A 26,272-nucleotide genomic window follows, 5' to 3' on the forward strand; every position below is an offset into this window, starting at 1 on the left:
ACCTACATTTAGGATTTTAAGTATTACAAAAAATTACCAGACTGCCTGAAAGTTTTAATTTCTGAACTGTTTATGCCTGGTGAAAGGCCCCTTACACAAGTTAGCTAGGACAGCTTGTATTCAACCATGTACTATTTTTGTAATTGTTACAGCTTCATGTTGGTTTTGTACATCCATTTTTCCCTGCTGTGGAGGTCTTCCTTTCATGTTGTTACTACCAAGCTTACAGTGTACTTTTCCACATGATAGTCTGTTTGGCAAAATGCCTTTGCTTTCAGAATTTGTCTCTTCAGTGTTGATTACTTCACTTGGAAGTGCAGATGCTATTTTTATCCTTATTAGCTTCTCCATTTTTCCTGGGTGTCTGCCAGGGGCGGCCCGTGCTAGTGGACTGCCGGACTGCAGCCCCCTCAAAACAAAAAGAAATAAAAATAGAAAAAAAAAATGTTTTTAAATATCGCGGACTTCGTGCATGCGCAGTAGTCCCGACTATTGCGCGTCTATGCGCATGCTCCAGGCAGTCCGGCAGTCCCCATAGGGAGAAACAAGGAGACGTCTGTGCACTTTTAAAGTGCACAGACTCGCTGGGATAATGTGTCGGGGCCGGACTGCAACAGCAGCAGTCGGGAATACAGAACAGTCTAGTCGGGAAGGATTTTTGATTTCAGGGATCTCGCGGGTCTTTGGAGTATTGCGCTGGCAGGATGTACGTTAGCTGGATATTATGGGGAACGGACAGGTAAGTGTATGGTGCTTATGGTACTTGCTGCTTTTATACTTGATACTTGTTTGAATTTATGGTGTGTGTGTGTGTGTGTGTGTGTGTGTGTGTGTGTGTGTGTGTGTGTGTGTGTATGAAAATGCCCCAGGTGCTCATGGTGGTGTGGTAGGGAATACCTCAGGCCTGAACCCTGTATGCAGGTGTTAAAGACTTGAGTTCCCTACCCACCACCATTTGTAAAAAAAATTGCAGATTTTTGCCTCATATTTGATCTGATCTGTTGCTCATAATATCTGTGGTTTGTAAATGTTGCAATGCTTGATATTTGATGGTGTAGTAGCATTGTTGCCTCACAGCTGCAGGTTCTCAGGTTTGATTCTTGGCTGGGGTTCCTTCTTTGTGGGGTCTGTTATATTCGCCCTGTGTTTGTATGGGTTTGTTTTTATTTGATGGTGCACTGGTAGCATTGTTGCCTCACAGCTGCAGGTTCTCTGGTTTGATTCTTGGCTGGGGTTCCTTCTTTGTGGGGTCTGTATCTTCTCCCTGTGTTTGTGGGTTTGCTTTTGTGTCCTCCCATGTTACAAAGACATGTCTGCATTATTTCTTCCTGGGCCTCTGCTGAAAATTTTTTTTTTTGTTCCAAGTCAGACTGTCCTGATTAACAAATGTTAAATAAAATTGACAGGCATTTGAATTTCAGACTTCAGGTTTCTGAATGTTTAATTCCTTGCATATTTGATAGTGCAGGGGTAGTATTGTTGCCTCACAGCTATAGGTTTTCTGGTTTGATTTTTGGTTGGGGTGCCTTCTGTGTGGAGTCTGCATCTCCTCCCTGTGTTTGTGTGGATTTGCTCTGGTGCCCTGTCATTTTACAAAGACGTGTCTGCAGTATTAATCCCTGGGTCTCTGCTGAAAATTGTTTTTGTTCTGTCAGCAGTAAAATTGACCGGCATTTGAATTTCAAGCTTCATGATGTCCTTCAAGGATGCATCTGCAGTCCTAACAAATGGGTTGTCCTGGCCTCAGGCAGCCCTTCGGTCGGCCGGATTCCAAAGTCTGGGTCTGGCCTCGGCTGGTGTCGCACTTCACCCGACGTCATAGCTGCAGTTCTTCGGGTATAAAGGCATCAGCTGACGCCATTTTCCTCAGTCTTTCTTGCCGCCCGAAGCAGAAGCTGTTCGCAAGTGCCGGTCGGTCAGATCCAGTGATTTCTACTACCGAAGACTTCTAAAAAGCTAAGTACCCCGTTGGGGACTCTTTCTTGCCTCAGCCGATGTCAGAAAAAGTGAATAATTGTTTAACTTGTGGGAAACAAATACCTCATAAAGACTTCCACTCTTACTGCCTACCTTGTTTAGGCCCAGACCACGACGTAGCAGCTTGTTTAGCCTGTGCTTCAACCGACGGCAAACTTCATGTTCTTCAGAATACATAGTAGCACAACCTTTTTTTCTAGCAATTTTCTAAGTTTATAAGATGAATATTTTAAATTTGTCCCTATTTTTGGGACTGTATTCCCCCATTATTGGCTTTGTCCAGGTTTTTGTGCTAAGGTTGACAGCTATGGCAAGAACTGAATTCACGGAATATATTTGAGGGCTGTATTCCCTCATTACTGGGTTTGTCCAGGTGTTTTGTACTAAGAGGTTGACGGCTATGGTGAGAACTGAATTCACTAAATGATAGCCATTTAAGTTTCAGTCTTCCTCTCTTTTACAAAGCAGCTGATGTGGCGTAGTGGTATGTTACTCTGTTTTTTGCTCAGGGACCTTGGCAGTAAAATGTATGGTGGCAACACAACATTTTATTCTAGCAACTTTCCAAGATTATACAAGCAATGTTTAATGTGTCCCTGGTTTTTGGGCTTTTGACCCCCAATACATTTTGGCTTTTTCCAGTTTTCTTGAGCTGCGAAGTTGAGATGCAGTTGAGTATTGAGTAGATTTTACAAGGAGCTGAGAGCTGCAAGGGAATAGAAGTTTAGTGTTTTGCCTAGTTAGTACTATAGCACAACAGGTTGTGTACTTGCTTTTGATGCAGAAGGCTGTGGGTTCTACTCCCACAAGGGGTGGATGCTGCCGTACTGAGAATGTTCTCCTTGGTGAAGATGCTAACTTCTATTATCAGTTTGCCATCCATTTCCTCTTGCAATATTATTACTAGCTTATTTTTTAATGTAATACAGGCAATTTATTCCTGAGGGGCAACAGACACTTTATTTTTCGATGAAGCCATGAAATATAAAGGTGATTGCTAGCAGCAACCGCTTCATTAGTTACAGATTTCTTTAATGTGGAATTATTTAGATGACTTACTTCAGAGATTGTGCATATTTACTGATAATGGACTGTAGAATTGTGCATATTTACTGATAAAGGTGGACTGTAGAATTGTGCATGTTTACTGATAATGGTGGACTGTAGAATTGTGCATATTTACTAATAATGGTGGACTGTGGAATTGTGCATATTTACTAATAATGGTGGACTGTAGAATTGTGTATATTTACTAATAATGGTGGACTGTGGAAGTCTGAGTAGACTTTTTTATGATAAATGTTCTCAACTGGGCAGTTTTGCCATTATGGGTGCATATGGTTTGTTTCATTGCTTACTGGAAAAATGTTCAAACAAATTTAAAACACCCTCTAACAAGTGTACTGTATTGTAAAGGAATATAATTTTAGTACAATGAGGAAGGTGTATCAAAGAGCACATGTATGTTTCATATGCAAGGGGCCTATGATTTGAAAACGGCCCAAAATTAATCTTTATCTGCCACTGGCAAAATGTATTTTCTTTGAATGTGGGTTTCAATGCTGTTTCAATGAATGTGACTTTCAAGGGCAGAGAAGTTTTAATGCTAAGTTTTCATTGTGAGACTGCATTGCTTTGTTTAACAGATGACTTCGTGTTTGTGCTGTAAAATACAAAATAAAACTTTCAAATGAAGTCCAACTCATCATAGAAGTAAAGCAGTATGCACATTAGTGTTTATGGTAAATGGAGTGAAATAGCCAAGTAATGGTTCATTGGAATGGCTGCAGAGGCTCCATTCAACCATTATTTTGTCAGGGGGGAAGGGCAGCAAACTCAGACAGGCCCAGCTGAACTATACCTCCCAACTGTCCAGATTTTCAAAGAATGAATAGATTTTTGCTTCTTATTTTTGGTTTGTTCTTCATAAAATTTGTAGTTTTCTGGCAAATCATTTAGGAATTAAGTCACTAAATAATAAGTTTCAGACTTCATAACCTTCAGAAAAATGCATGTTAAAGTAAGAGCTGTTCTATCAACTGTCTCAATTTATACAAGAGCAATTTTTAGTACGGTTTATATGTGCCCCCAATATATTTGGCCTTGTTCAGATTTACTGCATTAACAGGTTGAGAGGTACATGCAAATAAATTGCTTTATAGAATTAGGCATAGCCAACCTCTCAACTGTCCCCAATTTTTGGCTCAAAATGTTGCTCTTCCCCCTAATCCCTCCGCAAAATAGCAATTTTGGAAGAAAACATGAAGGGTTTACAATTAAGAAATAACTGTAATAATCAAAGTTATAGATTACTTGAAATGCATGTAGATTCTTTTATTTTTCAGCTGCTCAAGGTAGCAGTACTAATATTAGTGTCCCTTCTTTGACAGGTAGCAGCTGTATTGTGTGTCTATTTTATATTTTTGCATCACATTTTTGGTCCATTTTTCATAAAATTGTGTTTTTTGGCAAGTTAGTGACAAATCACTAAAGACTGAAGTTAGAAAATGACAGACATTTGAGTTTCAGATTTTATACCCTTCAGAAAATTCATACTAATGCAAGTCCTACTCTATTATCTTTCTAAGTTTATTAGAGCAATATTTAAAAATTGTCCTTATTTTTGGGCCTTTGTCCCACTTCTGTGTATGGCTTTGTCCAGATTTCTTGCTCTTGAGGTTGAGAGGTATGACAAATGTGTCAGGGCCATCACAGTCAGCCAGAGAGATTTCAAATTGTGACATGCTTGTTGCACCCCACTCCCCCATGTAGTGACTCTGGATGTGTCCAGGCAAGGAGTAGTTGTTATCTACCTTGGATGGGGAGGACACACTGCATAAGTACTACAGTGGCTTTTCATCTGTCCTTGATTTTGCAGAATGGTCTGGTTTCTGTCATATTTTTGTACTGTTGATTTATGCTTATTACTCAGATTTATGCTTATTACTCAAAGTGCCTGTTGCTCTGTGTTTAAGTAGCAATGCTTTAATGACCATAATAAGCTTGTCTGAGATCGTAAGATGCAAGTAAGCTTTAATAAGCATACCGTTAAAGAATTGCCAACATTGAAAGCCTTTCTGTTGCCATGCAGAAAATACTTGACTAGATAATATATAAGCCTTGGGTATTAAAGGACAGGATTCCATTATTTTAAAAAGCTCATTACACTTGTTGGAGACTTCCAGTCATCTCTACAGACTTTATCCGTAAACTAAACAGAATGCCAATCATGCGTGGTCCATAACCTGTACAGTAATCCTTTAAGCAATGTATCTTGAGCTTGTTTCTTGTTTGCTTTTCATTTTTTACTTTTATCATGTTTTCCCCATGAAACATGTTGTCAGGCAGCAGGTCTTTTTTGGATAAGAAACATTTTTACAAGTGGGGGCATCACATAGATTTCTACTTTCAGCATGTTACTTGGTACTTTAATAAAGCTGAATATATTATAATTAGAACTGCAGTGCAAGGAGAAGTGGTTTGAGTTGAGTGCTTCTGGTTTTTCTTATACTTGATTTTGACTGGCATTCCAGTAATGTATTTAAAAAGTAATTTATTTTTTCATGCCTCACAACCTTTTGTTTCCATCCAGATATTAAGTAAGCTGTCATGCAGCCAATGCATTGAAATATTTTTATTCTTCTACACTTATTTTTGTCTTGATTGGACTTTCATAATGATGGTTTGCCACCCAGGGCAGCGTATTTAATTAAAGTTAGTTTTTTGTGGTTTTGTGCATAGCTCCTCCCCTTTCTGGTTGACCACACCCCTTCCCTTGACCCCACCCATTCAGCTGTCTCCTGCAGCCCCCCTGTGATTTGAAGTCACCAGCCGCCACTGGTGTCTGCTACACTAAGTTGTTGACCTCACAATCTGATTTTTTTTCCCCAAGCTGTTTGAAACCTCTGCCTTTATGTGCATGTAATATTGCCTTTTGATTACTGCTTAGTTTCCACTCAGTGCTGTTTACCGTTACTGCTGTTTTGGCCAGTGCTTATGTACCTTCCAAGATACAAAGCCCCTACACAGCTTATTCAGACCTTCCTTCTGGGACTAGCTCAGCTATACTTCAGTAATACCCTTGTAGTTCACTCTCTAGCACTCACGCTGTTTTCTGAGTACCTCCATTTCATTTATCTCCCAGTTCTGCTAGTACTTGTATTAATTTTCCATGTTCTTTCAAGACTCCTGCTGACACTTGGAATGTTTTGCTTAAGTTATATGACATACCCTTTGCAACACTGCCTTATGCTTACATATCACCCATTCATCCTTATAACTCGGCTGTCCTGTACATTTATCATTCTGTTCTAATTTTCTTCAGTGTAATATCAAACTTTCCAATTTGCAATAGACATTTTTTTTAATTCTTTAAAGAGCATGGTCATGGTGTCCTCAAGCTACCCTTCACCCTCATACTCTTGTTTCCTTTTCCCAGTCTCAAGCTTTATCCTGCCTTTGTATTTTTCTACGTGCCTTATTACTGACAAATTTTAATTAAGTATAGTACACATTTACCATATAGCTGGCATCTTGAAGCCTGTGGCTACTGGGATTTTGCACTGGCTTACATTTTACTGGGTGGGATATTTAGATGAACCCTTGCTACATTTGGAATATTGTGATCTAAGGTCTGATTTTGTGAATCCCAGATGCCTGTAATTGTGATGATTTGGATGTTTTGTTAGTATTCTAGATTCACACCCATCAGTGAAACCTGATATGAAATCAGCCTTCAACTCTTTCTGCTCTTTGCTCTATAGACGAGCATTGGAATGGCCAGGCCCACAAGTATTGCAAGGGTGAGTAGGGAGGCTATGCTGCTGTTTAGAAGAATGCTTTTTCCCTTTTCACTTTACTTAGCACTTCAGCAGCTGACCAGTTTTGTCTGGCACCATACTGAAATGTCGACACTTCACATGCCGAGGGATGGCAAGCTGGGAAAAGACCAAAAACCCATAAGAGCAAATCTAAGATCGCTCTTTAAATGTTTTTTTTTTTTTTTTTGCATATCCTGAAATTGTAAATATATCAACTCTGAGATTGCCATACCTCAGAGAAAAGGTAATATTCCAGGAAATGGCCATCTCAGACTTTATATGGAAGTCCATTTTTCTACCTTTCAGTCTTCATGTTTCAGGACTCGCCGTAGTGGGTCCCAATATTTCATATGGTTATCGTTTTGGCTAATGAACTGTACCTCTACCTTGTATTTATGTATTGTCTTCCACCATAATGAATGACTTGTCTGCTATTGCCTTCTCTAGATAAGATAAGAATTTAATGCACTTGAAAGCACATTATTAATAAGAATAACTGATGTTCATTATATCACTTTTGTAGTAGCATAAAACCGTGAGACGTATCCTGCCAAGTATGTGACAGTTCAGCCAGTATACTAAATCTTTTTTGTGCCATCCTTACTCATTGTACATCTGAAGCACAAGAACATGTTTGTATAGGCATGAAAGTTGATAATTGTGTTGCCATTAAAGCATCTTCCGCATCAGTGTTCACCTTGCAAAATGTGCATGCAATAGATTCTGTACAAAGACTTTCACACAACCCATATTTTCTGCCTTGGTGAAAGTTACAAAATGCAGTCCTGAGGTATTTGTTTGTAGTTTACTGTGAAAACAAATTAATTGTAGTAGGTATAATGGCCTTGGACTCTTCCTAGAAAACCAGAGTGTGTGTGTCTGCTTAAGCATCCAAGTCTACTAGTTCCTCTTCATCAGATCTTCCCTTCAGTTGAAAAGGAAAATCACTACAGAGGATTTAGAAGGGACACAATCACCCAACTCTTTATCCCAGTTGGGGCTGATTTACTAGCTGTGGTAGTTTAGTTCCTCCAGTGGCTGACTTCCCAAACGGTACTGTTCTGCATTTCTTGGCTTTGCGTTTTAAGCTGTGGCTTTGGCACCTGTCATTTGTTAGAACTTCCTTTAAGATATTAGTATCTTTGGGCAGTGGAAGGGTTCTATGATTGCTCCTAGCAATTGTCTGCAAACTTGGTAGGCCAGAGTCCTTTGACATTGGCCTTGATTTCCAAAAAATAAATGTCAGAGGAATGGACCCAGCACAGAGCCCTGGGGAACTCCACTTGTGACCGGGCTGTCTGGAGGTCTCTCCAATTCTAACTTCCTGGGTCCCATCTGTGAGCCAGGTGTCCAGCAAGTTCCATAAGTTCATAGGTGAATATTAGGCTAACTGCCCTGAAGGGCCATTTTAAGCCTAACTATAACCCTTTATAAAAATCAAACCATGTACCTTGTGTCTCTGAGGCAAAGACCTAAACCATTGTCAAACATCCCCCCTCCTTACATATAGGTGCTTATGCCTAATTCCGTGAGCTTTACAGTGCCTGAGTCAGGTATTTTATCAAATGCCTTAGCTAGGTCAAGGTTGGCAGTATGCGCCATTTTGCCCTCAACCATTGTCTTCATGACCTTCTCAAAGAAGTCCCAACAGGTTCATTAGATTTGACCCGCCTTTGACAAAACCAAGCCGTGGAAGTGCAGCACGCTTCGCTTATTGGTTTTCTAAACTGGTTGGGTCCAGTATATGAATGTTTAATGTTTCTTATGGCATTAATAATTTCCATGGCTTTGTATTTGAGGTTAATCAGACTAATGGGTCTGTAGTTCCTGGAATCAGTTAATGGTCTGCCCTCATGCAGATGGATGACTGGTGTAGTCTTCTCTTCGCATTGTATGAAGCCTGTGTGGAGGCTATGGTTGAATATTGGTAAAATTTGCTCTGAAAGGTCATATTTCAGGCTGTTTAGGAGGCATCCTGGAATATCAGGGCCCATCAAAGCTGTATTCTTGGCCTTAGAGTGTATTTAAGACCTCCTTACGGATTGTTGGAATTGATTGTTAGATGGTATTTCCTTGGGGTGAATGGGAGTGTGGGGGGGGGTAAAGTTGGTGCTGAATTTGTCAGCCAGAACTGCTGTATCTCATGGTTTTGTCAGTGTAGCTGCATTTGCCAACTGTTGAGGTTTCAGACATAGCTAAAGAAGGCTGTATGGTTTTCCTTGTCCTGGGATGCTATCTTTACTTCAAAACTTGCTTTGTTGGACTTGGCGCTCTTGTTGTCTATTCAGTTTTTTATCTTTGTGGGTGTTACACTTCCTAATTTTAGCTATGACTTTTCTTTTGTTATACAACGTATTTAAATTTTAATTCACTGGAGTATTTTGTTTTAAGTTTTGGGCTTATTTCTGGTAGGCATAGCAGCCTCTGTGCAGTCTTTGAAATGGTTATACAGAGCTTCTGTGAGGAATTTCCTATAGTATGCTCTGTTATCTGGGTTTAGATGGTCTTGAAATGTTGACAGGTTATCACTTAAAGGGTAGGTTACCTTGGAATACTTTAACTGCTACATGGTTTGTTGGAGTTACCAAATTCATATTTCAAAGGAGACTGCTTTGTGGTTTGACCTTAGCAGAGAAAACATGACATGGGGGATGGGTGTGGGCATTCTTCTATATTTGTGAGTACCAGATCCAGTGTTTGTACCTTCAATAGGTGTATACAGTAACCAGCAAAGGGTGTTAGTGTTTACAAAGTTTAGGTATCTCTGCATCTGCAAATGTGGGGTCTTGTAGGATTCACAGTTTATCGAGGGATAATTAGTCTCCCATAAGTGTGTTTGTTTGAATGGTGGGTGTCGCCAGTAGGTCTAAGTATGAACTATGGGTTTCATGGGGCATAGTGGATGACCTGTAGCTTGCTAGGATATGGTGTGGGGCTTTCTGTGGTAATCTAGACATAGGGGAACTCCAGTGCATCATTCTGTTAACCAACTTGGAGACATGAAGATACCTTTTTAGTTGTAATGCAAGGCAAAAGTGCTTAGTCAACTGTCTGTTTCAACTAAGTGTGACTTTCAGTGGAATAAAAGACCATCCTTTTCATTTTGAGCTTTGGGCTGCAGCTTTATTCAACTTGGAGACATGCTTGTTAATTTAGATCAAGACACCACCACTTTATTTCCTGTCTGCAGTTGCTGGTTTAAATGTGTTGAAGGCACTGAAGCCTTACACTGCTGCTATACTCTGCAACTTTAAACCATTTCTCTGTAACTGCACATATGTCCACATTCTCCAAAATGAGGGGAGCTTCTTGTCCAGACTCCTGGCATTGAGCAGGAGTACCTTTAAATTTCTATGGGTGGATTGTGCTGATGTTCATCGTGCATACAGCTGCAGTAATCACAGATGGGTTCTCTGCCGTCAGGCGGTCCCTCGGTCGGCCGAATTCCAAAGTCTAGGTCCGGCGTCGGTTGTTGTCACTTTCTTTCCTGACGTCATTGAGGCAGGGGTATGTAAGACACAGCCAACGCCATTTTCTTCAGTCTTTTTTGCCACACTGTGCCCGAAGCAGTTCGCAAGTGCCGGTCGGCCAGCTCCTGAATTTACGAAAAATTGGAAACCGAAGTCTTCTTTAAAGCTAAGTACCCCATTGTGGAAACTTTTCTTGCCTCAGACCGATGTCAGAAAGTTAACCATTGTATTTCTTGTGGGAAGCAAATACCGCATAAGGATTTCCATTCCCTCTGCATACCTTGTTTAGGCCCAGACCACGACGTCTCGGGCTGTCGCTTTTGCACTACTTTCAATAAACGCACTAAGCGTCGGGCGGAGTTCGCCCAACACCTTTTTGGTAAAGCCTTTGATTATAAAATGTCGTCGGAGACTCTGACTACCGTTTTGTCCAAAAAACGAAAGGACAAGGACCGATACGCGAGGTCCGCGGTCTCCACCGACACCATGCCAAAACCGGCTACACGTGGTCCAGTTCTCAGCGAGACGTCTATGCAGTCCCTGACTACCGACGACACTTCTTTGGCGGGGTCTTCTGTAACCGAGACCGCAGGTACCTCGGCCCATACCCAGACTACAACCACCGAAGCCACTGTGTTGAGCCTCCTAATGTGGACAGGTCCACTTCCACCCATGGTGTTTTTAGACCCTCATCTTCCTTTTCCATTAAGGCCTTTACTAAGTCTAAATCAGCCAGGCACCCCAAGAGGCCTGTTGCACAGGGCCCATCTCCAGGCCCCATGCCTAAAAGGCAGATGCTTAAAATGGCTGAGGATTTAATTACTCTTATCAGGGGTTCCCAACCCCCTCCAGACAAGAGACCCAGAGAGGAGGAAGATTCTCCCTCTTCTGATCAGGGCTCCATTTTTTCAGAACATTCTGATGTAGAGGAACACTCTTACTCCCCTTTTGAAGATTCTGATGCAGAGCAGTCCATTCCTTCCGTATCTCCTCCAGAGGATTTTTCTTTTGGGGAAACCTTGCACACCTTGAGGGAACACTTCCATTGGGAAAGCCAAGACTTTTCTGATTCCAAGAAAAGACTTAGGAAAATTCTTTTGTTACCTCAACACAGACCTCTGGCGATACCTCCTGTCTTGGACATACTTGATGATGTTTATTCGGAGGCTTGCCTTAATCCGGATTCCCTGCCTCCTGCCCCAGTCAAGCCTTATAGGTACTACAGAGTTCCTAACTCCCACCAATTTCTTTACAAAAGCCATAATGCTGACCCTGAAACCATTTCTCAAAGCCCCAAGGGAATGAAGGCCTCTACTGCTAAAAATCCACTACCTTCCGAAAGAGAGTCAAGATCCTTAGAAAGATGGGGAAGAAAGGTATATACCTCGACCACCCTAGCTATGAGGGCCTTAAATTGTCAGTTTCATATGCTTAAATATCAGCAGTTTCTGTTATCACAATTAAGGGATAAAATGTCTCAACCTGAACAACCAGATTTGAAGGAGTTGCAGGATATGATGCACAGTGCAGAACAAGTGGGTAAACACACCTTACAATGTGGCTATGATGCCCTAGAGGCCTCAAGTAGACCTGCTGTTACAGGATCAGTCATTCGTAGACATGCCTGACTTGGGGAACAAATCTTGCCTGATCATGTGAAAGCTAAACTACTAGATGCTCCTTTACAAAAGGATGTGCTATTTGGTGCTAATGCTGAGGAGATACTACGGAAAATGGAAGAAAAAGCCAAATCTATGCAAACTGTCAAAGCTTTTCTACAGGTTCAACCACCACATTTTAGCAGAAATTGGCCTGCTAAAAACTGGTCCTTTCCAGCCACGGACAAGCCCCAAAGAGGTAGATACAGGCGCACAAGGGGCAGAGGGCAATCACAAGGATCATATAGAGGCAGGCAATGGCAAACTCCAGCACCAAGAGGTGGCGAAGACAGTGCACAACAATACAGGAAACAAACCCAATGACTTCCTTCTTTCCATGCCAAGCAAGTCTCAGCTGGCAGCACCCTTGGGAGGAAAGCTGGCATTATTTACAAGAAATTGGCATATTGTCACAACAGACAAATGGATCCTGGACGTTATAAACAGAGGCTACAGATTTCATTTTCACACTCTTCCAAAAATGAGAGGCATGCCAAACCTGCCACACAATCAAAGGGCAGAGGCACAACTACAAATTTCAAAGCTCATAGACATGAAAGCTATTCAAGGGGTACCTACTCATGAATAAGGTCAAGGTTTTTATTCCAGGCTATTTCTGGTACCAAGGAAAGGAACCGACTGGAGACCCATTTTGGACTTGTCCATCCTAAACACATTCTTACTCGTACCAAAATTCAAAATGCTCACATTACAGCAGTTTCTTCCCATGCTGGGCAAGGAGTTTTGGCTGGTAACATTGGACCTCAAGGAGGCATACCTGCATGTCCCAATCAGACAAAGCTGCAGAAGATACCTCAGATTTCTTGCAGGTTCAATTCACTATCAATTCTCTGCATTGCCCTTTGGCTTATCTACTGCGCCCAGAGTATTCAAGAAATGCCTGGCTTCAGTAATTGCCTACTGCAGACTTCAAGGGATACAAATTTACCCTTATTTGGACGACTGCCTGATCCAAGCGGACAGCAAGCACATACTTCTGGAACATCTGGCTTATGTAACACGGTTACTGAATTCCCTGGGATACACAGTCAACAAAGAGAAATCCAGGCTAACACCATCTCAGAAAATAACTTTCCTGGGTGCCAACTTGGACACAAACACCCAGATGGCATATCTTACGCCAGAAGAACAGGGGCAACTAACTCAGTACTTCAAAATACTAGCAAATTGTACCAGGCTTACTGCAAGGAAAATCCTGCAGGCTCTGGGCTTCATGGCATCTTGCATTCTTTTAATCCCATGTGCAAAGTTACATATGAGGAAACTTCAATGGTACCTAAAAAAACTATGGTCTCAACACAGCCACAGTTTGGAAACAATAATACCAATAATTCCATGTTTGCAAAAGGAATTTCTATGGGTGGGCCCAAGCATACCAAACAAACACAGGTCTTCCATTCTGCATGCCTCAAGCAAATCAAGTCATCACAACAGACGCCTCAGATTACGCCTGGGGGGGCGCACATGACAGACAGGTGCATTCAGGGCAAATGCTCCCAAAAGGAAAAGCACCTTCACATCAATCAGAACGAAATGCTAGCAGTGATAAATGCAATTACAGCCTTCAAGGACCTCCTGCATCCAGGACAATTATTGATAAGAACAGACAACACCACAGTAATGTGGTACATAAACAAGGAGGAACACATTCATACCCCCTGTGCAGATTAGCCATGACACTTTGGAACTTGGCTCTGGAATGGCAAATCGAACTTCAGGCACAGTACTTGCCAGGTTTGGAAAACACGCTGGCAGACAATCTAAGCAGAAATATGACAGATCCACACGAATGGAAGTTGCATCCTCAAGTGTTTGCAAAGATAATCCAAGCGTGGGGGAGGCCAGACATAGATCTCTTCACCTCCCACAGGAATCATCAATTGGAAAAGTTCTGTTCAAGGACCTTTCATCCAAAGGCCTGGAGAGTGGACACCCTTTCATTCAGTTGGACAGCATGGACAGGTTACGCTTTCCCACCTCTGCCTCTTCTGCCCAAGGTACTCTTGAAAGCAAGAGCAGAACGAAGATGATATTGATTGCTCCAGACTGGCCAAGACAACACTGGTACCCACTCCTGAGGAGCCTAACACATACTCCTCCCTGGTCCCTACCTCTAATTCCTCTTCTGCTGACTCAGCACAGCTACAAAACCCTTCACGGTCAGCTGAAAACACTCAATCTCGCTGCATGGAAAATTCCTTAACACCACAACAGAACCTACTCCCCAAAGAGGTGCAGGATGTCATTTTGGAGGCCAGAAGGCCATCTACTAGAAAGGCTTACTCCGCAAAATGGAAACGGTTTTGCTCTTGGAATGAGAAAAAAGGCCAGGACCCTAGAAAACTGAATTTGCCTCAGGTATTACAGTATTTAGCTGAGCTGCTGAACAGTGGACTTTCATTTTCCTCCCTAAAAATCCATGCCTCAGCCATTTCTGCAGAATTCAACACTGATCCACCTTTATTCTCTCACCCACTCTTAAGACAGTTCCTCAGAGGGGCTAAGAATATAAGACCACCAAGGAAACAACCAATACCAGCCTGGGATCTTAATTACATTCTAGAAAAATTAACATTGCCTCCCTTTGAACCAGCTGCCTCAACAGATTTGCAATATTTGTCCTGGAAAACAGCCTTCCTTCTGGCCATTATCTCAGCTCGTAGGGTTTCGGAACTACAAGCCCTCATGGCTGTGCAGCCTTTTCTCATCTTCCATCAGGACAGGGTTTCCCTTCGAACCAACCCGTCATTTATGCCTAAAGTGGTATCCAGGGTAGCTTTAAATCAAGCCATACACTTACCTACCTTTTACCCCAATCCTCAAAACAAAGGGGAAAGGCTGCTACACTCCTTAGATATCCATAGACAGCTACGTTATTACTTGGACAGAACAAAGCCTTTCAGGAAATCAGACCAACTTTGTGTCCTATGCTGTAGGAGCTCAAGGGAAGCCAGTTACCAAACAGACACTTTCAAAATGGATAGGCCACAGCATATGGTTTTGTTACTCCTATCATGGAAAATCTGTCCCTACAGGCATCAGATCCCACTCCACCAGGGCCACAGCTACCTCTACAGCCTTCCTCAGAGGAGTTCCTACCAAAGATATTTTGGAGGCAGCCACTTGGAGTTCTGTGCATACCTTCACAAAACACTATCACCTGCCTTTATATTCCAAAACTAGAGCAGGCTTTGCCACTGCTGTGTTGCAGGGCATTCTGGCTCATCCCAGTTCCACCTAGTGCCTACCACCCTGTGCGTAGCTTTGGGACTCTACCCATCTGTGATTACTGCAGCTGTATGCACGATGAACATAGTGCAGTTTTGTACCTACCATAAATGTAGATGTTCGAGTGCTAATACAGCTGCAGTGCAGTTTTCCCTCCCTCCTTCCCCTCTTGGTAAAGGCCTAGGGCCTAACCCCTCTTCATACAACCTGATTGGGTTATCCTTCTATGGTATATTTGCTTGCAACTACTGATTTTTGGTTATATTGCATTGCATGTATATAAATATAATTTATGTATTGCCTTCCTTCTGGGGGCACCTGACATCTGGGGCAAGAAAGACTGAAGAAAATGGCGTCGGCTGTGTCTTGTATACCCCTGCCTCAATGACGTCAGGAAAGAAAGCGACAACAACCGATGCCGGACCTAGACTTTGGAATTTGGCCGACTGAGGGGACCGCCTGACTGCAGAGAACCCATCTATGATTACTGCAGCTGTATTAGCACTCAAACATCTACATTTATGGTAGGTACAAAACTGTACTTTTTGGAATGTTTGTCAATTTGGCATTTCCTAAAAAAATTCTCTATGGGGGAGGGCAATGTTTTTAGCCAATATTCAAAAGCCTAACCTAAAGGAGACTGGTGCAGGCCATCCTTGGCAAAACAGTTTGGTTTAACCATGTCTTCCCACTCTGACAAATATTATATCCCCCTAGAATGACCCCAAATGTTAAGGCAGTTATTGCTCATTCATCATCTGTTCATATTGTGGCATCCTTGAAGGTAAAATGCTGCTCAATGCTAGGCACATACCAGTCTGTGACATACTCTGAAAACTCCATAATGTCTCTCTCCATATAATCTAGGGAGGAGCATGTCTGCTCATTTACATCTATATGAACTATGACTGAATCATTGGTACCTGTGGTGCAATGACTTGTGCATGAGTAACTTGGTGGCTCCTGGCCCCGATAAGTAACATACCATTATTTTCTCATTGTTCATGCTGGTGAGTGGGGAAATCAGCATGTCATACAGTGGAGTCTCCTATGACTAGAGTCCTAGGTAGTGTATTTTCTCATTTTTATGAACTTGGTAGTTGAGGCTCTGCTGGGTGTGGCTATATATGTAGTATTAGGTGTTTGAGTGCTTTTGGGTTTACTGAGGATAATTTTTGCATGAGGAATGTCTGAAATCTTTGCGTGGAAAGATGGCATTTAAGTGCCTCAGCATAAGTAGGTCTGTGTGTGGGGTGCATACTGTTTCTGGGACCAGATTGAGAGTATGTACATGGGAGTTTTGCCTCCAGATATATTGTGTATATACATCTCTCTCATACTGCATTTTTTTGAGGATTAAATGGTTGTCCGTGAACATTAGACAATTGTACTCCTGTCTCCACCTGCACCTATGCAGCATGCACAGGCTACAAACTCTAAGCTGCCTTATGCTGATGCCATTAAATTACTTGAGCCTCAAAGGACAATGGACTGTCAGCATTAAACCCTCAAATTTCCTTCTTGCATGCAACTCGGCTTATATTCAACATATACCTCACTGTGACACTAACCAGCAAGACCAAGCTAGTTCATCTGGCAACATTCTGGGTCTAGGTAACTTCATAGTTTGACCTTCGATATTACACTCGCCAAGAATAGCAAAGAATAGGATAACTTAGTTGCCTGGCAGGTAGGATGCGCAACACCAGTTAAGCCTTCAAGTCCCTTCACTTAACTCTTGGTTACATGTCTGGTCTGGTGTCAAGATGCATACCATTAAAGCCCTTCAGTCCTTTTAACACTTGTACAGGTGTGATCTGATCATTGCACATATGAGTGTATGACTTGAGATGCACTTCCTTGGATCGTATGGAGAGACATGATGAAGCTGACTTGTATGCATCTATAAAGGGAATGAAACCAGTATTAAGCAGTGTCCTACCATTTCCAAGAATGATGCTACAATACAAGCAAAAGATATTGGCTGAACTACTGGTGTCATTCTACGGGGATCCAGTATACATCAGCCTTGCGTGACATGATTGACCCTGGGTGTTTCATTTTAGGGAATGGTCTGCATCTCTCTCCTTGTGTCTTCTGTGTATTGGCCAAGTCTTTTTTCCTTCCCCTTAGTGGCTTTTTTTAGTCAAGGTCAGTCTCCTCAAATTATGCATGTAGCCAATTGCAATCTAAGTCTTAGTAGAACTTCTTAATTCTAGAAGCCCATAGAAAACGTTGCACTCAATTGTAGGCATTCCTAACCCTTGAAAATGTTGTGTATTTACTAAAATTTGGTCCAAAATAGTGAAAGCATTCCTGCAGTGCAGGTTTTTACAAAATGGCTGGACATCTAGAATTTACTGGTGTTGCATATCCAGTTTTTCAGATCTAACACCAAATTAGACAACATAACTGGTGAAGGGGGGGCATGGAGTATAGGTTCCTAAAAAGCCACTTCACCTCCAGACTCTAGGCAGATCAATGACGTAGAACTCCCCTCCATCTTATGATGAACAAAACCCAGTACCACAAAGCAGCCAGCTTTTATAGTACTGTGTGTGACACTGGTGGATCATGAGGCATATCTTAAACTGATATCCTCACCATCAAACCTAACACTATATCCTCTTGGGTGGATTCAACTACCCTTCATTAACTGTGGAACTTAAACCACCACAAACAAGTATGCACAAATTCCTGGATTTTGTTAATGGCAACTCCTTGGACTAGCTAGTCCAAATCAAAATGTGGGCCTCCTAGGCCTGGTTGTCATAAATGGGAGTACCCCATAGTCAGAACCCACAATTACCAAATTGTTGCTCAAACATTTAATCTAGTTGTGAAACCCAAGTCATCTCAGTCTTGAGTGACTGCTATAAGGCAAGTCTGCTCAAGCTAACTGATGACCTGATGAAATTCAAACACCTTCCTTCCCTATATTAGATGGCTTCTCACTCTAGTTTTAGCTGATAAATTCAAAGCCCACCTCCAGTCTAATATTGAGGCTTGTTTCTCCCCAAGGTAAATATGGTGCCAAATTTAAGAATCCCACTTGGTGGAACCCCAGTATTAACTTATTCAGCAGGAGAAAGAAACTAACGCACACAAGTAAACAACATAGCATCAGCTAGGGAAGAGCTCAAGACTAAACTTAGGGGGGGAAAAATATTTCAAGAGTGACTACGAATTGCAAATGCCCATCCTAAGGATAATCGCAAAGCTTTCTTCATGTATGTCAGGACTTTAAGATATAACATTGCTCTGTTCGAATATAAGCAAATATACACTATTTTCCCCTGAGGACATTGCCAACATATTGATGAACAAATTCTGCTCAGACTTTAATCCTCGATTTGCTCACAGCATATTAATATGCCAACTCCACTAAGACTAGGGTAGATTGGGTCACAAAGTATACTTGGACTTGGGTAAAGCCTTTGATACCATTCCATACCAGCATCATTGGTAAGATAATTTGATTAAGTGTAAACCCGTTACATGCTGTATAGCAAACTGGTTCACCAACCGAACCAATTTTGTTGGTGTTGCAGGTGCACTCTCAATGAAGAGTTGATACAAACAGTGTCCCTGGGGCCACTCTTGTTTGCTGTCTACCTCTGACCTTGAAACAACTCCTTGTTGGAACATGGGGTAAATTCTTGGCTAGGCTTGAAGGCCTCAGGCCAATAGCCTAGTAACTTCCTATGATCCTAAAGGCTTGCGATTGATGTTTTCCAATAATTCCAACCACGGAGTTTTAATAAATAGCTCAGATGACCTCCATATTCTCCAGGAGGGCCTAATTCATCCAAATAAGTGGTGCTTTGACTACTGCCTCAAACTGAATGACAGAAATGCAGCATTTTGCACTTTGGCAAATCTGGGCACCCCTGCTGCTATCACATAGATGACACCCTATAAAAATGTACTTGGTTATTAAGGACTTTGGCACCTTTATTGGCAATGAACTATCCTTTGATCATCATGTGGCCACTGTTAGAAATCCTTTTATATAGACTAATTACCAGGGGCATATCTTTTGCTCCTCCCTTATCAGAACAGAATGTAATGGGCCCTTTTGGAATGTAGTTGGCTAGACAATACGACCCAGTTCTATATACCACAGCATTTCCTTACCAATAAAGTCAAGGGAATGTCCTCCTTGAGTTGACCACCATAAACAATCTCACATACTTGCACTTCCTGCAGACTGTTTAAGACATCTCTGTCCTGTCTACAGAGCCTTGAAAGAACAGGTGTTTTACAATCCCTTAAACATGTACAAAAACTAATAGGACCTTAATAACATGCTTTTGTGAAAGTTTAGGTTTCATAAGCATAAGTAGGACATGTTAGTGGGATAGATGTATTCCACAGAGAATACCTTCAATGGAATAGACTCATCTTGGAGGTTAAGGCAGAGTAGCTCCAGGACTGTCTTTTAAACATAATCTGTATAAATGGCCAGGTAATCGTAAGTACATCTCTCCCACCCACCCCAAATGTCGCTCTAATACCCATTATGCAAAAGAGTAAGAGCTAGGTTGGGTCTGGTATTAATTCATATCTTGGTAAATTTATTTTTTTTACTTAACATTTGTTTACTGGGAAAGTCTGACTTGGAATGAAGCCAATTTTCATTGGAGGGCTAGGGTGGATGCTAGAGATACATGTCTTTGTAAATGAGTGGGTTAGTTGGCAGGATTACAAATGGTCATCTGGATCAACATCTTTATCATGATGCATCTCCCTCCAGAGAATGTTTTACAATCTGGCATTCTTAGAAATGGTTTGCCAGTCCTTTTCTGCAGCAAGAGATTTTTTTTAATTCTAAGCTACATGTCAGCTGTTTTCATGTTTCCTTTATCCAAACTTCACATAAGGAAGATTGTGTTTTTTTCAAACTTGCATGGACACAGTCCCAACATCCCCTGGCCTTCTGCATCCCAGTTCGGAACTTCATTAGAAAGGCATGCCTGTGTTGGGCAAATCAGGTTCAGTTAAATCCAGGTCTCCCTTTTTCTCCTCCCACTGCAGGTTAGTCAAGAATATTCAGGATAAGCCTCAAAGACGGGGTGTCCCTATTAAAGGCATTAAAAGCATTGAAACAGCTGATTTCTGAGCCATTGTTAGTAATAGACAACACAATGATGCAGTAAATAAAGGGTCTTATCCCCTCTGCAGGCTAATTGTGATTGCCTGGAAGCTGGCAACTGTGCATGCTCTCCCTTCAGGCAATCTACATCCTGTCGGAGCAGAACATGGCAGACTCCTTGAGCAGATCCAGGACGGGTCTTCACAAATGGATGTATGCAGAAGTCTTCCAGGAAGTTGCCCACCTGTAGAGAACTCCCCAAGTAGATCTAGCTGCCTCCATTCACAACAGTTGCAGAAATTCTGTGCCAGGATTCCATACAGTCAGGCTTGGAAAACAGATGCCTCCCTTTTACCATTGAAGGGAATGTTCCTCTGTGGCCTTCTCACTTTCATGTGATTACCAGAGTTGTAATAAAGATGGAGGGCTCATTAAAGAGAATGCTGGTAATTCCCTTTTCTCCCAGACAGCATTGGCTATCCCTTCTCAAGTACCTAGCCAGGGGCAGTTACTGAAACCTTCTCACCAGACATGCTCACACAAGGCAAGATCATCACTCATTTACCCCAACATTTGAAACCTACACCTGTTTAGGTGATATTTATTTTATCCCATTTAAGTATCTTTTTCAGAGGATGTGCAGCAGGTATTAAGGAGGCCAGAAAACATACAGCAAGAAAATCATATTTAGCTAAATGGATGAGATTTTCTAGTTGGTGCCAAGCAGACCAGGAACAACCTAGGGAAGGGGTCTGGTGGTACTACAGTACCTGTGTGAATTGCTAAAAGCTGACCTGTCTCGTACATCTAAGATGCATCTTTTGACCATTTGTTTGTCTGCCACTAGATTCATCCCTTCCATCTCCATTACAAGTCAAGCTGCTCTTGAAAGAGGTTTTACATCTTGAATACCAAAAATGCAGGTGGCTCCATCCTGGAATTTCAGTTTTGTATTGGAGAAGCTAGCTGCTCTTTAAAGTTTCTTGTTTAGAAGATAGTTACTTATTGCTCTGATTTTGACCAGATAAATCGCTGTTGCCCTTATGTCTGCCAACCCCTTTATGGTCTTTCATGGGGGCACTTTAGCACCAATCCTTCATTTATGCCGTAAACAATGAGTTTACTTTAAATCAAACTACTCATCTGTTTTCTTTCCCCATTCTAAGAATAGAGAGGAGAGAGATCTTTGTTCCATTGATGTTCACAGATAGCTCTTGATACCTGCATAAGACAAACTTTCAAATTGTCAGACTAACGCTTTATTTTGAGGGAAGGAGAAAACGACCAATTAGTTTCCAGTCTCTAGATGGTTATCTTAGGGAATTCTGTTCTGCTATTCATTATAGAAAAAGCCCCCTTTGTGGCGTAAAGGCACACCTTGCTAAGGCTGTATCTACTTCTGGAGCCTTTTTAAAAGAGGTGGGTGGCAGCAACTTGTTCCTCTGTACACTTTACTGAAACATTTAAAAAAATGGCTTTTTTAACAGAGGCCGAATACAGTTGGCTAGATCTGTTCTTCAGGGGCTTCTGGACTGTGGTCCTGCTTCCTCCACCTATTCTTTCTAAGCTTTGGTAATCATCATCCCATATGTTATGTTACTGCAGCAGTGATTTAATGATGAACATAGTACTGTTGTCTAAACTTTACATAAAGGTAGATGTTCTAACACTAACAGTCATAGGTTGGTACTAGGCTATCGGCCCTAGGGCCTATACAAGCCTAGCCATAACAATTCCCTGGCTATTTCCACAGTATTTACTTCCGTGGACCCCTGTCTAGCAGGGCAACTGATGTGATCCCCGGGGTGAATTTCCTATCTCCCATCCAATCATCCAAGTTCCTTTTGAAGAGGGCCAAAGAGAGGCACTCTGCTTGACATGTATGGGCAGTCTATTCCAGAGTCTGGGGAGTCTCTGGGTCAGGAACCTATCCCTCCAGCATGTTTTGTTCATTGTGATGACAAGGTTTTGATCCCTGGAGCATGTCTTTGAGGGATTGGGATTTCTTTAAGTGTAGCATGTGCAATAGCTTTGGATTTTACATGGCCTTGTATGTTGAGCAGAGATTGCCTCTGAGTAGACGATATGCGACAGAGTACAGGTGGAGTTTTTTTAGACTGTCAGCATAGGGCATCTGCTTTAGGCCTGGATTCTTTTAGTGGAGTATTTCTGCAGCCTTTCCAGTTGTTGCAGATGTCTTGAGGTACATACCAAACTGGGCGTTGTATTCTATAATGGGTCTAATGAGGGATGAGTACAGTGGGACAATGACCTCCTTTTTTTTTTTTTGGATGAAAAGCCCTAGAGGTGTGCCGCATAGGATTTCCTGACTGTTGTGGCGATGTGGTTATCAAAGGTGAGACCACTGTTCACCTGTGTCCTTAAGTCTCATCACACTTTTGGTGTTTAGTGTACTGCCACCTATGTGGTAATTCACGGGTACATGTTTTTCCCCAAAGGGGATAACTATACATTTATTGGCATTGATCATGAGCCCATGGCTCTGGCACCAAGCATCTGTTTCTTTAAGGCCCTTTTGTAGAATATCCACATCATTTGGGGATTCAATAATGGCTCCCAGTTTGCAGTCGTCTGCAAACTTTGTTAGCCAGACTCCCTTAGTGTTGGCCTGTACTTCAGAGAAGTAGATGCCCAACAAGACTAGTCCCAGGACTGAACCTTGAGGTACTCGACTTGTGACTTGTGTGGAGCTGGATTTGGAGTTGGCTACTTTTACAGTTTGGGTTCTGTCAGTAAGCCAGTTGGCAACCCATCGAGTGACATAGGGATTAATGCCCAGCTTAGTAAATTTATCTCTGATTCCAGAGTGGGGGATGGTGTTGCAGGCCTTGGCGAGGTCCAGATAGGCTGTGGACCACCTTACCCTTGTCGACTGCTCTGGAGACTGATTCAAATAAGTCAGTTAGGTTCAGGAGACAAGATTGGCCCTTCACAGACCCAAACTGGGTGGGATCCAGTGTTTGAAGTTTGCCAATGTCTTTGTTTATAAGTTCCATGATAATACGTTCCATGGCCTTGCAGATCAGGATCGTCAAACTGATGGGGCGGTGGTTTCGGGGGATCCAAGATGGATCCCCCTTGTGGAATGGGATAACTGTAACTGTGCGCAACTCAGGCATGAAGCCTGAGGTGAGGCTATGATTTAAACATGAAAGTTAGGTGAGGTGCAAGTTCATTTTGTAGTTCATGTAGTACACAGCCTGGGATGTCATCTGGTCTCATGGATGCTGTATTCTTAGCTTTGGAGAGTGTTTTTTTTTTACCTGTGTGGCCGTTATTACTGGAATTTGGCAATCTTTTGGTATTGAGATGGGCCGTTTAGGGAGTGAGAGGGGGGTGAAGTTTGCACTGAATTGTTCTGCCAGGATATTGGCAATATCCTTGGGGATCAGTATATTTAATGCCATTCTGTTGTAGCTCAGAGAAGATCTGAGCATTGCCATTTAGTTTCTTGACATAGCTATAGAATGCCTTGTGGTTGTGTTTGGAATCTTTGGCAGTTTTATTTACGTAACTAGCCTTGGAGGATTTTGAGGGATCTCAGCTTCATACTGAGGCTGGTAAGGGAGTGTGTTGCATCCTGGGATTTTCCTTTTTTTGCAACAGTTTCTTCCTTTTATTAAGTTAGTTTATGGCAAGGAGCCACCAGATTGGCTTCCTTTTTTGGAGGAGAGCGTCTTGGTTCTATTGGCGATGGCACGATTCATGCACGAGTGGATGTGCCCTTACAGTGCCTTTTAGTGTAGGTTTCAGCAGTCAAACTTTCAGTTTCCATCTGCATGGGTGTCATGAAGTTTATCATTTCTGACTTGAGTAGCATGAAGTTGGCTTTGGAAAAGTTGTTTTACGGAGGTTTCCTTACTGGAGGATGGGGATGGGATGTGGATGTCAAGGGTGATTAGCTTATGGTCAGGCCTGACCAAAGAGGGGGGTAACCATAGGTGTGGAGCATCGATTTCCCATGTTGGTAATGACCAGGTCTAGGATATTGGAGCCCCTGGTGAGACTAAGGATTAGTTGATCCAGGGCATTAGAATTTATGAATTCCAAGAACCATTGGCAAAGGTGTTGGTACACGAGTAGTTTTCCCAGTTAATGGCAGGGTAGTTGACATCGCCCAGTATTAGGGTGTTTGGTTGTATCTTAACATTTTCCAGTATGTTTAGAAAGGTGTAGTGAGAATCTTGGGGCATGGTGGGGGATCTGTAGCAAGCTACAATTTGATTGCAGTCTTACCTAGTGTTGCACCTGGAGAATTTCAGACTTATTCTGTTGGGCATCTTGCCTGGTGATGTGAATATCTTTGGTGAATATGGACACTCCTCCACCTTTAGTGTTTCGGGTCTGGTTTGGTGGCCGAAAAGTATGGTAAGAGTTGTAGCCTGGTATTGCAGTGGTGCTCTCTGGAGCCTTGAACTAGGTCTCAGTTACAGCACAGATATCGATGTCCCCTTATTTCTTTATCCCCGTCTGGGATGGGGTCCCAGTAACACCCCCCCCCTCCATATTTCTAGCATGACAAATTCACACAGTTTGACTTGCCATATGTCATGGTGGCTGTTGCCTCCCTTTTTAGAGGCAAGAAAGCTCTGAACTTTGGCACATGTTCATCCTACACTAGCACTCCATGCTTCAATGGATGTGTAGTGTGTGAGAAAAGTGTACAAAAACTTTTGTACTAGCAAAACATCTAATATCCGTGGCAGGACACATCCCATACAGCTTTGTTACTGCAAACTTGAAAGGCAGTGTATTCAGTTATTGAAGTGAGTTAAGTTGAGGAATTTTACAGTTGTAAGAAAAAATAATGGGTAAGCTTGTGCTGTAGAAACAGATTTCTCTTAGAGAGTATAGCAGATAAACTTGAGATAAGAGGTTTCAAAAAGATCATTGTTGCAGTAACAAAGCTGTATGATGTGTCCTGCCAAGGATATCAGACGTCTTGCTACTATAGTAAAGTTTGCTTTCCTTGTACTCTGTACATCCATTGAAATATGAAGGAGAAACAATAATTCCTTTTTATTATTGTAAGAGAAACATTAGCAGACTGGGGATTTATTTTTTTCTTTGCATCACACATAGCTTGGAAAAAAAAAAGCTTGGCTTGGTTGAATAGTTGACCTGATGTACTTGCCATTCATGCTAAACACACTGATATTTAAATCCCATCTATAGCAATGTAATGTGAATGTTATAAGAAGAAAGTGCTCTTGCCATTGGAGTAATGACTTTTTTTCTTTCCCAAACTATCAACAGGTGTGTTTGCTCCAACACTGTTTTCCAAAGCTTATGGGAACCTGATTTGTCAAGGGTGCCGAAACATTTCCGAATATGGAGCTGGACCTTTTGAGTGTCTTGAATGCCACAGTGGTATAGTAAGTAACAGAAATCTAGCTTTGGTTTCCATGCTCATTAGAGTTTTTTCCTTTGTGCTATAATTAGTACTCTTTAGTGTCATCTTCTGCTTTTTCTGTACGTGCTGGTGTACCTAAAACTATCATTGTTTCTCTTCTCCTTTTCTGTCACTACTTTCTCAGTTGTCAGTCATTATGCCGGACAAACTCAAAGGCCCCTCTGGCTTTAAAAAAATGTCAGTGTGGTCACAAAATTCCTTTTTTGGGCTTGCATCTCGTGTCTATTTTTTTAGGTGACATTAACCTCCAAGAAGACTGTAGCATTTGTCACAGCTTTATCCACAGAGCTCTCATTGATAGAAAGAATAAATTAATATTGAAGGGCTTAATTCCTTCAGCTTTCAGTGCAGCCATGTCTGCTGGTAAGAGTAAAACTGATATTTCTTCCCCATCTTCATCATCATTAGGAAAGACCAAAAATAGGAGCTTGTCAGTTCCATCATCTCCTTTGGAACAGACTCACAAGCATAAATACTTGGAAGAAAAAAAAACAAAAAAATTATCCTTGTTTCCCGTCTTTCCTGACCTAGAGTAGTCCAAATACAGGCATTGCTGTATTCTGGACTTT

The 26,272-nt window shown here is 41.9% G+C and overlaps 1 protein-coding gene across 1 annotated transcript in view; it reads left to right on the plus strand.

Moving 5' to 3' along the window:
• The window catches only part of LOC122815078 (putative cation exchanger C521.04c), a 1,300,764-nt gene that overhangs the window by 1,099,987 nt on the left and 174,505 nt on the right, over positions 1–26,272 (plus strand). The window contains exon 17 of the mRNA XM_044087322.1: positions 25,547–25,665. Within this exon, the coding sequence (XP_043943257.1) occupies positions 25,547–25,665 (119 nt within the window). The remainder of the gene's footprint in view (positions 1–25,546; positions 25,666–26,272) is intronic.

Source organism: Protopterus annectens, chromosome 11.part0 (genome assembly GCF_019279795.1).
Source record: "Protopterus annectens isolate FY-2018-M chromosome 11.part0, PAN1.0, whole genome shotgun sequence".
Classification (NCBI taxonomy): Eukaryota; Metazoa; Chordata; order Ceratodontiformes; family Protopteridae; genus Protopterus; species Protopterus annectens.